The sequence below is a fragment of the Mus musculus genome, chromosome 6 (genome assembly GCF_000001635.26).
Source record: "Mus musculus strain C57BL/6J chromosome 6, GRCm38.p6 C57BL/6J".
Lineage (NCBI taxonomy): Eukaryota > Metazoa > Chordata > Mammalia > Rodentia > Muridae > Mus > Mus musculus.
Genome location: NC_000072.6, coordinates 29,547,110 through 29,564,318, shown reverse-complemented (window position 1 = coordinate 29,564,318; position 17,209 = coordinate 29,547,110). Strand labels below are relative to the sequence as shown.

General features: G+C 40.0%; 1 protein-coding gene across 7 annotated transcripts in view; it reads left to right on the top strand.

Annotated features, from left to right (window-relative positions):
* The window catches only part of Tnpo3 (transportin 3), a 69,032-nt gene that overhangs the window by 45,540 nt on the left and 6,283 nt on the right, over positions 1–17,209 (top strand). For 4 of the 7 annotated variants that reach the window (NM_177296.5, NM_001361290.1, XM_030255469.1 and 1 more), the window contains 8 exons: positions 1,385–1,461; positions 2,899–2,959; positions 4,097–4,237; positions 5,451–5,567; positions 7,247–7,341; positions 9,010–9,166; positions 9,357–9,524; positions 12,355–12,467. In NM_177296.5, the coding sequence (NP_796270.2) occupies positions 1,385–1,461; positions 2,899–2,959; positions 4,097–4,237; positions 5,451–5,567; positions 7,247–7,341; positions 9,010–9,166; positions 9,357–9,524; positions 12,355–12,467 (929 nt within the window). Of the gene's footprint in view, positions 1–1,384; positions 1,462–2,898; positions 2,960–4,096; positions 4,238–5,450; positions 5,568–7,246; positions 7,342–9,009; positions 9,167–9,338; positions 9,525–12,354; positions 12,468–17,209 lie in introns of all 7 variants that reach the window. The other 3 variants (NM_001347079.2, XM_006505121.4, XM_030255468.1) reach the window with 1 other exon arrangement.

Sequence of the window (17,209 nt, the reverse complement as noted above, 5' to 3'; positions counted from 1 at the left end):
AACTCTGGAGAAAGATGAGGCAAGAGGATCATGAGTTCAAGGGCAGCCTCAGCTGCACAGTGAGGCTTTGTCTCAAGAAAACAATCTGTAGTCTACCCATTTTCTTAAAGAACACTTAACCTTTCAGCTCTTGTCCAGTTGCAGTTCTAGTAGACATACGAATAGAAGTTTCAGAATTTGCCACAATGATAAATATTGCTAGCAGTATTTAAGAAATTTTAGGAGAACGAGAGACAGTTTGCTTAAAACATGCTTTAAAGCAGTAATAATCTTAACACTTTATATTATATAAAGCTAAATAAAAGTTGGGAATAGTGACACATTCCTATAATTCCAGTAGTCAAGTACTAAGGCACAAAGATTGTTAGGAGATAGAAGCTAGCCTGGGCTATACTTTATCTAAAAATCAAAGGGCCTGGGGAGATGGTAGAAGGAGAAAACTAATTTTCATAGATTGTCCTGTGACTGCCACATGCATTCCATGGCACTTACATGCCTCCCCAACCCCTAACTAAATAAATGTTTTGGGGATTTTTGGTTGTTGTTTTTAAATCTGCATATAGGGTCTGGAAAGATAGGTCAGAGGTTAAACACACTGGCTGTTCTTGTAGAAGACCTGAGTTCAGGTTTCAGTACCCTATTCTGGCCTCCTTGGGCACCAGACTCACACACGGTATACTTAAATACACACAGGCCAAACACTTCTCAAAAATATTTTAAATCTATATATAAATGTTACATATATTAATATAAAGCAATAATGTACAATTTCTATTATAGACATACCTAACCCCCCCCCTTTTTTTTTGTATGTGACAGGGTTCTCAGTATAGTCCTTGCTGTCCCAGAACTCACTCTGTAGACCAGGCTTGTCTTGAACTCACAGAGATCTTTCTGCCTCTGCCTTCAGAGTATTGGGACTAAAGGAGTGTGCCACCACTGCTATAGATATTAAACTTTTTTTTTTAAGATTTATTTATTTATTTATTTATTTATTTAATGTATATGAGTACACTGTAGCTTTACAGATGGTTGTGAGCCACCATGTGGTTGCTGGGAATTGAACTCTGGAAGAGCAATCAGTGCTCTTATCTGCTGAGCCATCTCTCCTGCCCTATAGACATTATTTTAATTAAATGAAAAAAAAAATCAAAGCATCATTTTATCTTCCAGAGTGATCAGATGGGTAAATACATTGATATACAGTCTAATCCAGGGTACAACAGGAGGAAAGTAATTTTCAAATAAAAAAAATGTATAGCATTTGAATAATTTTTTGGATCCTCTTAAAGAAATAAGCATTTGAGGCAAATGTTGTTCTATAAAACTGTCTTCTGTTCCATCTTCACTGAAGATCTGTGTGTGTTAACGTTTGTCTCTGCAGCTGTTGTCTCAGGAGCCCAGCAATGGCATTTCTTCAGATCCCACTGTCTTCTTAGATCGCCTGGCAGTAATATTTAGGTAAGAAGGGAATGTCTGGACTCCTTTTTAGAGTTAGAATAAAAACACAAGTGAGACACCAAGACAAGCAAGCCGGCAGCGGTCATGCGTGTCTGTCATCCCAGGTCTTGGGTGATGAAGGCTCTGAGGTGATACCGCCATTTCTCTACTGGTACAGAGACAATCCTTTTGAAATCATTAGTCTATATTATATGGGTCCAGAAATTAATGAAGTCTCTTCAGTGTTGGGTGAAATAAATCCTTTGAATTCAAGAGGAGCCATGATTAAAAAGACATTTGAGTAATGGTAACCAAAACTTTGCTGAATTGGCTAGTTTATAAATTGGTGAGACTCTTAGGTAATTGGAATATCCAAGTCATGGCTACATAGAAGCCAGTGTTGGGCGGGCATTGTTATGCTTACTAGCTGTTACCATCAAGTCTCTCTGGGACTTGATGCAACGCTTTCCTTCCTTCCATAGCTAGGAGCCTCTTGTGAGCCAGGGTCTGCTAACACTGGCCGTGGTTGTTTGTTGTTTGCTTTTGTGTTTTTTAAGACAGGGTTTCTCTGTGTAGCCCTAACTGTCCTGGAACAAGCTCTGTAGACCAGGCTGGCCTCAAATTCACAGAGATCCACTTGTCTTTGCCTTCTGAGTGCCTGGCATAACAATAGCTTTTATTTTTGTGATAAATAAAAGATCATCTACAGTGATATAAACAAAGAAAATTATGATGTTACTATTAAACTTCTTAAAATTTCTTAAAAGAGTAGCATGGAGTTGATTGTTAATCATGCCGTTTCCCTTGGCTTTTCCTCAAATTAGTGGGCTGCACAACTAGACAGAGAAGTTGGAATTTTTTCTGTGGATCATAATTTGTATCATAGGTTCAGTCTAGAACAATGGCAATGGCAAACCTCTTGGTAAGCTATAGTTCTTAGAGCCTTTTAGCTTTTCCTTTTTTGAGAGAGTGTCTTACAATGTAGCTTTGACTGGTTTGGAACTCATTATGTAGACCAAGCTGACCTCAAACTTATAGAAATCTGCCTATGTCTACCTCCCAGGTGCTGGGATTAAAGGTGTGCACCACCACACCTGGCTCAGCTTTTTTTAATGCTCAGGGGCGGTTCAGACAGTTTCTATATATCGTTACTAATTTGGAAAAACAATGCAGTTAGGTTTAAAAGAAAAATAATAGAAAAGTAGTAGTATCTGTCCTGCTGCCCACATAGCCAGAGTTGCATGGAGTTTGCTTGTTCTAGTGGAAGTGAACAAGCGGTAGTTTAATATTTGTGTGTTTGTGGGATGGCTTCAATTATATTTGTATTTGCTTGAATAGGCTAGAAGAAACGGTTGATGTAAGTAAATGACTCTACCACTTGATTTTATGAGCAGAGAGCATGGTCTGGGTTCTTAGTTAATTTTTCTTTCACTGTTTGGGGCTTTTGTCTTTTGCCAGACACACCAATCCTATTGTAGAAAATGGACAGACTCATCCATGCCAAAAAGTCATCCAGGAAGTAAGTACTGATGGGCGTTCTCTTCTTTTTCTTTTAGGGCCTTAAGGACCTCAGTTGAAGAGACACTGTGTCATTTGTTCATAAGGAGATTTAAACTATTATTATGGCTTGATTTTAGGTTTAAACTTGATAATAAAATTGGTTTGGAAATGCACTGAAAGGCCAAAAAGGTAGAAATTCTAAAAGTAACTAATTGCTAGGGAGCTTAATCAGCCCTAGCACAACCTTTTTGTCAGTGCTAATGACATTAGCTCCCCTCTACGTAATATTTCCCTTAGACTTTATTCACTCAAGATAATGTGAGGATCAAAAGGCATGGGATTTTTTGCTTGTTAGATTGCTTGCTTGTTTTGTAAATTTTGTGTATGTACAGAGGTCAAAGGACAACCCATAGGAGTTGACTCTTCCCTTGCGCTGTGTGTATCTCAGAGATTTAACATAGGTGTAAGTTTCGGTGGCGAGTGCCTTTACTGTTGTGCAGTCTTTACAGCCAGAGTGATGGTTTTTAGAAGTGCATTAAAGACTTCAGAAGTTGCATAAATACTAGATAACCTTAGTTGTTCACTGTAGCAGATATTGCTATTTATAACCCTGTACTTTTGTTTGTCTTCCACTTCCCTGAAGCTGCCTTTAAATATTATTTTCCTCTGTAATTCATTTTTATCCTTACTAAGGAAGCCTGAAATTTAGGAAAATGTGTATTTTATTTTTATAAAGTTAGAGTTGGGTATCTTGTTCTAAGTAGTCAGTGTGCTTCTTTCAAGAAGCAATTTCATGTTATTAATGGGCAATATATGAACCTGTTTATATATATTTACATTCTGGCTGAATCAGGCCATGTGTACTAGTGTAAAGAAAATCTTATTTATATCAGCCTGGTGCAATAATGTATGCTGTAATCCCAGTAACTCAGGAGGCTGATACAGGAGGATCACAGGTTTGAGGTCAGCCAGGGCCACATAATGAGCTGAAGGCCAGTCTGGGCTATGGTGTAAGACTATCTCTAATAACAAGAATAATTATTATTGCTGCTGTTGTTATTATTGTTTAAGCCAAATCAGATGTTACCAATTTAGGATGATTTTCTCAGCTATTAGCTGATGTGCTTTCTTTCCCATCCTCTAACTTTTGGTTTAGATATGGCCAGTTTTGTCTGAGACTCTAAATAAGCACCGAGCCGACAATCGAATTGTAGAGCGTTGTTGTAGATGCCTGCGCTTTGCGGTTCGTTGTGTAGGCAAAGGATCTGCAGCACTGCTACAGCCACTAGTTACACAGGTAAGTTCTCCATGAGAGGGGCAGAACTAGTCCTTCAGGCCAAAAACTTTGCTGGTGAAATGAAGTCTTTTTGATAGACTAAAAAGGAAAACATATTTTAAATAAATAAATACCTAAAGTGGGTTATGTTTTATATATATATAGAAACAGCCTGTATAGAAGTAGTGTGAATAGACTAGCTAAAATTATGTGACGAGAACGACATATGCTCAGCCTCTGTGGGCCAGTGGTAAATGTTTTCATATTAATATCTTTGGGAAAAATAAAACAAGTCAAACTTTACTGTTTCTTGGCCTAAAGACCCTTATATTCTTTCTTAACCATATTTTTCTGTTCACACAAGTCTCTTTTATTTGTCAAAAATAATTTTGATTCTCTCTTTTTCCCCCCGAGTGTGTAGTATACATGCATGTGTGTAGTGGGAGTGCTGTCTAGAGATAACAAAGAGTGCCTTCCTCAATTGATCTCTACTTTTATTATTGAGTTGGGGTTTCTCCTTTATCCTAGCTGGCTATCCTAGCTAGCTTGCTTCAGGGGTGCCCTGTCTCTGCCTCCCAAGTGTTGGAAATACTGGTGGCTGCCATACCTGCCCAACTTTTACATGGATTCTAGGGATCTGAACTCTGCTCCTAACGATTGTACTTTATCCATGAATAATCTCCCCAGTCACACTTGATTCTTTTAAGATTGGCAGTAATTGTGATGGTATGATTTGCTGAATAGTAATATTTAGACCTGTATGAGACACTTAACCTTAGATCATTAAGTAGCTTGTGTTGATGTTAACCCATCAGTGTTAGAATAGCACATTTAAAATTTATGGTTGTTGGGTGGGCATTTTGTGCTGTACTGCTGTCAAATTAGGGTTAGAAGATTGACTAATCCAGAAAGAAAACAGGGCTGGGCATGCTGGCACATAACTTTAATCCTAGATAGTAAGACTGTTATGTCCTAAATTGCTTGTAGTTGAAGTATTTGAGACTTCTTTGTCTTTGGAAGGAAACCAGTCAAAGGCATGAAAGAAATCTTTAAAGAGAAAACTTGAAAGTTAAGATATAGATCCTTGTGTTTCACAATGTGTTCCAATAAAATGTACTACTTTGCCTTTAAGAGAAAAGCCCTGTCTGAATTTCTTCTTGGAGACTGATTCTTGTACTTCAGATATTTTGTGAAGGGTGAGGCATGAAGTTGATTGGGTGATTTCTTGTTGCAGATGGTGAATGTGTACCATGTACATCAGCATTCCTGTTTCCTCTACCTTGGCAGTATCCTTGTGGATGAGTACGGCATGGAAGAAGGCTGTCGGCAGGGGTTATTAGACATGCTCCAGGTGTGTTGTCCTTGGAGAGAACAGGCCAGGCCTTGAGGACATGGATGCCTTTGTTGTGTCTTCTTTATTCCTGTCACAACCACAGCATGTTGATTTTCTAATATCAGGGAGATAGACACTTGGTAATTGTTTCTCTTTTTTATATTTATTTTAGACAGGGTCTCACTGTATGCCCTGGAACTCACTCTGTAGACCAGATTGGTCTTAAATTCAGAGCTCTTCTTGCCTCTGCCTCCTAAGTATTAGGATCACAAGCTTACACCACTGTGTCTGCCTTTTCATTTCTTCCTACATTTGTTGGGGTGTGGGGCACACATACCACCTCAGAGTGTGGAAGTCAGAAGACAACTTGTAGGAGTTGGTTCTCTCCTTCCATCACGTAGGTCAGAAGATCAAACTCAGATATCGGGTTTGGTGACTAGACTACATCTAGTGCGTATGTACAGAATCTTTCTAATGTGGGCTTAAGAGATGGCCCAAAGGGTAAGAACACTTGCTGTTCTTTCAGAGGACCTGAGTTTGGTTGCCAACATCCACATCCAAGTATGGTGTCTTATTTTGTGAGGCATTTTGTGAGTTGGAAGCCAGTCTGAGCTACATGACAAAATCTTTTCTCAAAGGCATAGGGATTGAATTTGAATTCTCAGGTCCCAAGTAATAAAAGCAGTAGCATGCATCTGTACCTCCTGCCAGACACGGTAGTGCAGACATCGTGATCTCCCGCAATGGTCCTGTGGGAATTGAAGATCTCAAAACAGGATGGCTTATGCAAGCAGAAAAAGAGACTCCATCACAAACAAGGTGGAAGGTGAGGATACACACCTAACTTAGGTTGCCATCTGACTACCACATTCATATACACACAAACAAGCTTTGAAAAGTTCTATAAAATACTCCAATATGATAGCTCATGGCTGTAATCTCCTTAAGGAAGCTGAATCAAGAGGATTACTGTGACTTTTTGAGACCAACCTGGGTATACTGTGACTCCAGTTTCAGGAGTTCTGTGACACCATAGTCTAAAATAAATAGATTTTAAAGGGGGAGACTGGACACAATCATTGTTAGTCAGTGATTCAGTCTGTTTGCTATGATCAACTGAAAGCTGTACTTTTCATCTCTTTCTGAAGTGTGTTGTGTGTATACAATGTGTGTTGTGTGTGTGGTATGCATATCTATGTGCACACATGCTTGCATGTGTAGGTGTGTGCACTGCAGCACACACATTTGGAGACCAGAGTAGAACTCTATCTGTTGCCTTGAGACAGGCCTCTCACTGAAACAGAAGCTCACTTTTCCCACAAGTCTGGCTGGCTAGGAAGCGCTTAGGATCTGCTTGTCTGTGCCTGCCAGCTCAGGTAAAGGAGACCCAGACTCAGTTCCTCATGTATGCATAGCAAATGCTCTTCCCCACTGAGTTGTCTCCTTCTTCAGGCCCTGATTCGGGAACCTTTTTTGGTTTTGGTTTTGGTTTTGGTTTTGGTTTTGGTTTTGCTTCTTTTAAAAAACACAAGAATTTGTTTTATGAATGAGGCAAGGGTTCTCTTTTCCTAATCTACTCATTACAGTCTTGTCATTGTGCTTCTTCTACTCTTTGTATTTGCTGTAGTGTTTGGCAAGTCTGAATAGTGTGACATTTATGTATAAACATTTGTTTTGAAATTACTGTTCCATTCTAGGCGCTATGCATTCCCACCTTTCAGCTCCTAGAACAGCAGAATGGCCTCCAAAATCACCCTGACACTGTAGATGACCTATTCAGGTTAGCCACCCGGTAAGTCCTTCTGAAGAACAAGACTTTTTATGTTAATTGCTCATCCCTTGTTACTCCTTCATTTTGACATCTGGCATTTTATTATTATTTTTCTATAAAATGAGGTCATTGGGAAAAGTGTATTAATGATTCATAATCTCTTTGGCAGCAAAGAATGGAGGTATTGGGTGGGAGTAGAGGAGAAGGAATATTCACAAGATAAAAATGTATTTAGGCGGGCTAGAAATGTGTCATTGAAAACTCTGGGCTCAAAACTCACCATCAAATGAAATAAAAAATAGTGCTTAATGTCTTAGGGGTGCTATTGCTGTGATGAAACACCATGACCAAAAGCAACTTGGAGAAGAAAGGGTTTATTTCACTCCCAGTTCCATAGCACAGTTCATTGTCAAAAGCAGTGCGAGGACAGACGTTAATGTAGAGGAATGCTCAGTGACTTGCCTTTCATGGCTTGCTCAGCTTGCCTTCTTATAGATCCCAGGACTGTTAGGCAAGGGATGGCCCCACCCTCCATAGGCTGGGCCCTCCAACATCAGTCACTAATTAAGAAAATGCTCTACAGGTTTGCCTACAGCTTGATCTTATGGAGGCATTTTCTGAGTTGAGACTCCTTCCTCTGATGTCTCTAGCTTGTGTCAAGTTGACATAGACTAGGCAGCATACCCAGATCATTCCCAGTAGTGTTACTGCCTCATGATTTCACTTCTTTCTAACTACTTCTTGGAGAAGCTGTTCATCCCTCATATAAAATCATATCTTAGAACCAGTAAGTGTCGGGTTTGTTGTTGATTGGTTGGTTTGTTTAAAGACAGGGTCTCTCTGTGTGTCCCTGACTGCTCTAAAACTTCACTGTGTAGACCAGGCTAGCTGAGATCTGCTTGCTGGAATTAAAGTTGTGCACCACCGTGCCCAGCTTGCTCTGACTGTCTTAATCACGTTCCCCATGACAAGCAGATGAAGGAAGAAAGGGTGTATTTTGCATACAGTTTGTTATAGTCTGTCATGGAGGGGAAGTTAGAGCAGTAGGAGCTTGAAGCAGCTCGTCTCACTGCATCCATGTCAAATAGCAGAGAGCAGTGATTCGTGCTTAGATGACTTTCTCCTTTTTATGCAGCCCAAGATCCCAACCCAAAGAGTGGTGCCACCCACAGTGTGTGGGTCTTCCCACCTCAGTTAACCTAATCAAGATAATCCCTCACAGGAATGCCCAGAATCCCGTCTCCCAGGTGATTATAGATCCCATTGAGTTGAAATTGAGACTAACTATTTTACTGCCCCCAACACCTTTTTATAAATAAGAGTTCACAGCACAATTCAGTGAAAAGTAAGGTTTATCTGTTCGTTTTGTTGCCCCAGTATGTACACACACACACACACACACACACACACTCTTCCAGAGTGGCCCATTTATTAAAATTCATTCTCTCACATTTATGTATTATTGAAATCAAAGTCTAGGGTGGACATTGGGATTCACTTTTGATGTTGTACATTCTGGGTTTTCAGAAGGGTCCAATGACTATTTACCATTATAATGTTATTAAAAGTATTCTGTGCTCTATTTTAGCCTCCTTCCCTATTATTCCTAGCAGCCAGTGTTTTTTGTCCTGTTTCTTGGCTGCTTTTGTAGCCTAATCTTGTTGTTAATGCCTAATCTCCTCTCACTAGATTTATTCAGCGAAGCCCTGTCACCTTGCTGAGGAGCCAGGTTGTCATCCCAATCTTACAGTGGGCCATTGCATCAACCACTTTGGACCACCGAGATGCCAATTCCAGTGTCATGAGATTTCTGCGAGACCTCATCCACACAGGAGTAGCCAATGATGTGAGTATATATTTCTACTCCATGGCCCTTTCTCTTGTTTGTGTTCTTGATTTGTTTTAGTTGACCTATAAGGGATCGGCCACTGATGATCCAGTTACTAACTTCTAGATCTCATGTATCTGTTCAGTGCTGTAGGCTGTGCAAAGGAACATTAAGCCATCTCTGCTTCTAGTTATCTGTTTTCTTACAGCATGAAGAAGATTTTGAATTGCGGAAGGAACTAATTGGACAGGTGATGAGCCAGCTTGGCCAGCAACTTGTCAGCCAGCTGCTCCACACATGCTGCTTTTGTCTTCCCCCCTACACCCTACCCGACGTGGCTGAAGTGCTCTGGGAGATCATGCAGGTTGACAGACCGGTAAGGCTCTTCATAAAGTAGATACTTTATAGATCTATTCTGAAGGTCCCTAGCCTAATAAGCTTTGCTTCCTTGAAATTGGCCCTAAGTTTGAACCAGCTATACTGTGTATGTTCTTGGAACCAAATTTATTGCTAAGCTCCATTTCAAAGTAAAGGAGCCCATAGAAAGCCAGTAATTATTTCATCATGGGGTTCCTGAAAGTGTGTTTTGTCATTGCCGTGAGGTTCATAATGTATATCACCAGAAGTAAGTACCAGGCTTTGGGCTCACTCACTTGTGTCTAGTCTGTGGGAAATCTGTACATTTATGAGAGATACCTGCATATTAGTTATATCCAGTTAGATTATTCAGTATACAATCACTCTGGAATCTGTAGTGGACTATAAATTAGTGAATACAAATATTAAAAGTAAACCACAGTATATACACCTGGATTGATTTCCCCTTTGGGTCTATTTGACCATGTCCTTTTTCCAGTTGAGTATTTAAAAAGTGGAGCTGCTGCTCATACATGCTAGTCTCACCCTCATGCTCAATGGGTAACAGTTACTACAGACAGTTACTACTTCTCTTTCTTCAAGTGATTTCAGTACTAGCCACATAGTCATAAATGTTACTGTGTATATTACATAAAAATTTTAATTTATTTTTATTTTATGGGTATATGTGAATTCCTGCACGTATATAAACAATAAATGTGCCTAGTACCTGCAGGAGTCTGAAGAGGGCATCAATTCCCTTGGAACTGGGCTGCTGTGTGAGTGCTGGGAACCAAACCAGAGTCATCTCTCCAGCTACCATGTCAGAACTCTAAGTATAGTGACACAGTATAATAACCTATGAGTTATTTTTTAAAATATATGATTTATAATTTTAATGTTAATATGTAAGCCATTTAGGAAAATAAACGTAAAACTGTTACGTAAAACTTTCTTCCAGAACCAATAAGTAAATAATAAAAATACATAATGGTACCTATAGTTGCCATTGTTATTTGCTCAGTGCATATGTTCAGAGACAGACAGTACAAGGAAACTGGAGTCTAAAGTCATATCATATGTGTATTAACTCATATTATATGTATGCTTTCTATATCAACTGACCCAGATCTATCACACATCTATGACTCTTCCCAGGAAGTAATAGAACAAATATCAAGGGTGTGTGTGTGTGAGTGTGTGTGTAGATGACAAAGTGTTTCTGTGTGATCACTACCAATATAGCCATGGTTTAAAGGAACTTTTTAAATGCATGGTTTAGGCAAGTCACATTTAACTATGAAGTTTTAGCATGTTATCACAATTCACACTAGTAGCAAAAGATAGATAGATACATAGATACATAGAGATACACCAAGTAGGAGGTCCATTTAGGCCATTGTACCATTATGAAGACTTGTAAAGGGAAAAAAAACCTTAACCGCTGAATTCCAAATCCTTTATTTTTCTATGGTGACAAATGCCTTTAATCCCAGTACCTGGGAGACAGAGGCAAGCATATTTCTGAGTTTCAGGACATCCAGGGCTACAAGAGAAACACTGTCTCAAAACCAAAAAATAGCCAGGCAGTGGTGGCAAGTGCCTTTAATCCCAGCACTTTGGAAGCAAAGGCAGGCTGATTTCTGAGTTTGAGGCCAGCCTGGTCTACAGAGTGAGTTCTAGGACATCCAGGGCTATACAGAGAAACCTTGTCTTGGAAAAAGAAAAAAACAAAAATAAAATAAATAATACAGGTACATAATTGCACACACCTGTAATTCCAGCTAATTTCAGCATTTAGGAGCCAGAGGCAAGAGGATCACTTACAGGTTTGAGGCAAGCCTAATTATATAGAGGGTTTCAGGGTAGCCAAAGGTTTATGTTTAGGCCTTGTCACAAAGACAGAGACAGTGAATAAGTGTAGAGAGAAGAGAATGTGTATATGTGTGTCAGTGTGTGTGTGTTTTGTTGATATTTAATTTGTTTATTTTTCTTAAGACGGGATCTGACTATATAGTCTAGGCTAGTCTGGAATTCCGTATGTTACACAACTTTGTCAGAATTTCTCAATTCTCCTGCATCTATCTTCCAAGTGCTGGGATTAATGACATGGGTCTCTGTGCCTGGCTTGGTCTCACTATTTAAAATGTAAGCTAGAGAGATGGCTCAGCAGTTAAGAACCCTGGCTGTTCTTCCAGAGGGCCTGGGTTTAATTCCCAGTATCCACATGGTAGCTCATCTGTAATTCTGGTTCCAGGGGATCTGACACCCTTTTCTGGCCCCATAGAGCACTGTGCTCATGTGTTACACAGACATGTATGTAGGCAAAATACCCACCCATACATACAATAAATTAGGCCGTACGCTGTGGGACACTCATCAATATTTCCAACGATACCTACCTGGCTTGTCTATAACACCCACAAGTGTTCCTTCAGGTCTTTATCCTTTGATCTGATCTTTTCTTAGTTTCTTCCAATCTTCTCAAAGTTAGAGCAGGAACATGCTAGCACCACCTTTCTTACCATCTCTGTTTTCCTTGGTTTCTCTGGTGTCCAGATATTTACTTTGAATTGCTTTTGGCCTTTAAGCTCAAGAGTTTCTGGCACACAGCAGTTTTTTAGGAATAGACCAAGAGTCTCATCCAGAAGAGACTTCACTTGGCTGGCTTCTGTCTCTCTGGAGAGAAGCTAGATCTGCATTTGCAGAGCTCATCAATCAAGAATGTTTGAAGGCCTAAGATAGCATTTTGTTTATTTAGTCCAACTAAAGGGAGTTCTGTGGAGTTGGTTGGTGTCTTTCGGGAGCAAGGTAAGTAATCCTAAAACTCACTCAATTTCTCTATGCAGACTTTCTGTCGGTGGCTAGAGAATTCCTTGAAAGGTTTGCCAAAAGAGACCACAGTGGGAGCTGTCACAGTGACACATAAACAACTTACAGATTTCCACAAGCAAGTCACTAGGTGAGTGATCCTGGGGCCTTGTGAATAGAAGACAGTGGCTGTGTTATGTAGAAAACGTGTCTGCTTAGATTTGAATTCCCTCAGTTGGCATAGAGTGTCAATGGATAGCAACATCACCATGCTCTGTGTATGCACGTGCGCATGCTTTGTGGTTTCCACATAGTATTCATGGCAATAACTTTCTTTTTAGTATAAAATGAAGTTTGTTTTGGGGCTTAAGAAGGGAGTAGAGGCAGAGATAGAGGGGGTACAGAGAAGGACAGAGAGACGGGGAACATCATGGCAGTATCTTCCTTTGTAGTTTATAACTGTTAGCCTTTCTCTGGTAGGTAGAACCTTTAAAATCTTGGCTAAATGTTAAGCACAGGCTTCTACTCTTTCATTTTACTGTATGTGTAGTATGTGCAGGTGGCGCAGTGTATGTGTGGGTGGTACAGTGATGTGTATGTGTATGTGTGGGTGGTGCAGTGTATGTATGTGTATGTGTGGGTGGTTCAGTGATGTATGGCAAGGTCGATAGTGTCAGGGGAAGAAACCTGGAAATACAGTAACTATCCACCAATAGAGAATGGTGAAGTAATTCATCATATGTCCACACTAGTGAATAGTCACCAAAAAAGAAATACATGTGCTAGATGAGAAATTGTACGAGCCAGGCAAGGTGACACGTGCCTTTATTTTACTTTACTTTTGTCCACAATGAGGAAGGAACATCATGTTGGATGGACATAGGAGAACAAAGTTGCTTACCTCATGGTGGCCAGGAAGCAGAAACAACAGGAAGGGCCAGGATGAGAATACACTGTGTACTTTAAAAGGCTGGGGATCTAGAAGAATGTTTGCGGCTCTTCTAGAGCAAGTTAAAACCGTAGCTCCATCATAGGCAGCTCACAAACTAATCATAGCTCTGGAAAACCTGGAAGGAAAGTTATGGTGTTGGAGCCTGAGGAGGCTGGGTATATTTCACTTGCAGTCAGGAAGCAGAAAGAGTTGAATGCTGGTATTTAGCTGGTTTTCTTTTGTATTCAGCCACATTTAGGGTGGGTTTCCCCACTTCGGTTAACCCAGCTTAAAAACTTTACACACATGCCCAGAGAGTTGTCTCAGGTGATTCTAGAGCCTGTCAAGCTGACAGTTAACCTCAGCCATTGTGAGTGTATATACCCGTTTTAATTTTTTGTTAGTGCACATTGCTTCTCTTCTTGTCTACTGTGAACCATGCTGGTATAAAAAAAACATTGCTATAAACATGGATGCTGTTTTTATACATACCTCCTAAAACATGAAGATGTGAGCCCAGTGTAGCGACAAAGACCTTTAATCCCAGCACTACTACTACTAACAACAACAACAACAACAATAATAATGACATTACTAAAAGTACATTTTTTTTTCACCAAGGCAGGGTTTTTCTGTGTAGCTCTGGCAGTACTAGAACTCTGTAGACCAGGGTAGCCTGGAACTCAGAGATCTACCTACCTCAGCCTCTTAAGTACTAGGATTAAAAGCATGTGCCACCATCACCACCCAGCAAAATGTTTTATTGTGGGCCCTTTGTTTTTGTTTTTGTTTGATTGTTTGGAGACAGTGTTTCTCTGTGTCTCCTGGCTCTTGATAGTAGCCACTCCAGCAGTTCAAACCTAGTAGAAGCTAGTATTTCATTTGCTTATTGAATATTTGTGTCTTTAAAAACTGTCTTAAGTCCCATAAACCTTTTTGTGATTTTTTTTGAGACAAGATCCTACTGTGTAACACAGGCTGGCTACAGCTTACTGGCCATGGTGACCCTCCCACTGTGGCCTCTCTGCTGGGATTAGTGATGTAAGGCATCATGCCCAGCTGTGTGTTGTTGGGTTGGGGGAATTGCTTCTGTATCCCTACTAGATACAAGATGTGCAGAGAGATCACTTCTCATTCCTTTGAGCTCCTTTGGTTGTGTCCTTTGATACCCAGTGAAGACATGTATGTTCAGGTTTTAATCTTTGCAGTGCTAGGGATAGAACCTAGGATATTACGTGTGTCTTGCAAGTATTTTGTCACTGACTTGTTTTGCTGTGTTCTTCAAGTTTTAATTTTAACATAGTTTAATTTATGCATTTTTTATGTTTGTTTATCCTAACCAAGATATTTGTTTTTATCCTACCCAAGAATTGCCAGACCCAGAATTATTTAAAAAAACAAAAAAAAAAACAAAAAAAAACAAAGTCCCCTAGGTTTTGTGTGAAGTTATATTATTAGATTTATCGTCCTTCTCTCCTTCCTTCCTTCCTTCAGCTTTGTTAGGGAATGTTTTTCATTGTTCTTTTGTTGTTGTTGTTCCAAGACAGAGTTTCTTGGTGTAGCCCTGAATGGCCTGTAACTTGTTCTGCAGAACAGGCTGGCCTCAAACTCACAGAGATCTGCCTCCCAAGTGCTGGGATTAAGGCGTGCACCACCACTGCCTGGCAACTTCAGTTTTCTTTACAGTGTAAATGAAGATTTGCTTCTAGGCTCTCTGCTTCACTGGTTCATATATGGCTTTATATCAGTGGCGTGCTATTTTGATTACTGTGGCAATATCATAAATTTTGAAATCCAGAATTTTGAGACCTCCAATTTTTTGTGCTTTTCAAAGACTGTTTTGGATACTTGGAGTATCTTGAGATTCCATATAAGTTGTACAAATCTTTCTTTGCAGGCTTGATGATTATTACACTTAGTGCAGTAGGCTTCTTTGGGTGGTATTGATAAGGTAACCTTAACAACATCCAGTCTTCTGAGCTGGGTATGGTGGCTTAATGTCCGTAAGTCTCGCCCGGGGAGGACGGAAATACAAAGGTGATACATTTAAGGTACTTAAGCTACATGAGACTTGGGCTTAAAAGGGAGTGGGGGCGCTGAGGCAGGAGGATCATTTAAGTTCAAGGCCAATCTGGGTTACATAGGTAGTTTCAGCTCAGCCTATTCTATAATGTGAGATTTTGTCTTTAACTAAAAATTGAAAAAAAAAAGAAGAGAGCGAGTGCTGTTATTTTGTAGTTTACTAAGTTGCTAATAGTCATGCCCTAGAACTGATATTTTAACTCTGTATCAGCCTACATGGATGGCTGACAATTAGCATGGCTACTGGCTTTTGTGGTACATTTATCCAAAGTGGGGGTTCCCTGCCCCGGTAAGAATCTATGGACTGGGATAACCTTATGAAATGATTTGATTTTCTGTCATGGTGACTTTCCTGTGGGGGTGGTATGAAGCCTTCATGCAGTCTCAGTTGAAAATTGCTTCTCACTGCTTCTGTTGCCCTTTGCTAGATTGTACTGGTCAACAGAAACCATGATCTGTTGACTCTGACATCCTTGAAGCAAATGGAAGCCTAGGGAAAATCTTGCAGAGACTGTCAGTTTGAATCTTGCCATTATGCTGTTACTTTTAATTTCAGCTAATTCATTTGCAAATAGGGTTAGTACTACCTTATAAGGCTGTTAACAGATGCCAAACAATATCCCAAAGCTCCTACATGCAATAGTTGATCCATGAAGTTTAACTCTCTTTTTTTGTTTGGAAAAGAAGCTTCCAGAATGTCATTGCCTATTTGCAAAACTAGCTTGGGCATGTCTCTCGACAACTTTACAGAAGCCACCCACACATTTTGGAATATGCCTCCACAGGCCCAAATGCTCTTGATGGGGCTTGTGTATAATGAATAGAGTAATGAATACATCTGAGATCAAGGTCACAAGCAACATTTTTATTCAAGAAAAGGGCAAGGGCAAGGCCCTCAGCAAAGCAACATTAAGAAGAACCATATTCTTGATCCTTGATCAGCGAGAAGGGGATTGAACCAAGTAGCCTTGACCTTCATTGCCAAACAAGTTCTGTAACTCCTAGAGCAGGCTGTGGCAAATTGTGTGTGTGTGTGTGTGTGTGTGTGTGTGTGTGTGTGTGTGTGTGTGTGTGTGTGTGTAAGTGTAAATATTAAGAGGCAGTATGGAGCTAAAAAGAGGTTTGGGATTACTCACCTCTTAGTAATTCTCTAGTGTGTGCAACCCTTGAACTGTGAATGACTCAGTCTCCCTTTTGGTTTTAAGGTCCTCTAACTCTTGCCTCAACATGCTGTTTTGTTTGCCACCTTAGCAGGGAGGGTGAACTGGTTCAGCTTCATTGTAGCAAGTTTCAGCCTGCTTTTCAAATGGTGTTAGTAATTAATTCCTCAGCTTTTTAAATTGGTCAGATTGAAGAAAGCTGAGTCTAAAAACATAGTAATCTGCCACTAGCTCAGAATAATGAAGACTAGAAGAAATCCTGCCATTATTTCCAACTTTTCCATCTTACTGTGACTGTCTACCATGACATGTGAAAGCTAAAAAAAAAATTGGTGCTGAACATGGAGAGTGTTGATTTTGGAACGAGAGACCAGATGGAGTATCTCGACGCTCAGGTTGTCATTACCTACCAAGACACCAAATAAAAAGATTAAGTCTTGAGGAAGAGTGACCATAAACTTATTTGGGAGAATAATTTGAATTATGGGACTAGAATATAGAAAATGGAACCTAGAAAAATAATAGTAAAATCAGGGACCAGAGACTAGTCAATGCTGCAGTGCTGTGAGAACAGAGATAAGAAAACGGACTAACTTTTAAGATGCTTTTTTGTGGGCTTACCCACCAAGGACATTTAAGTTCAAAATTAGCTGGAGTTCTTGCCACATAGGTCAGTCACTGGTAGGATTGGGGACAAAGGTGGAGGTAATTAGAGACCCA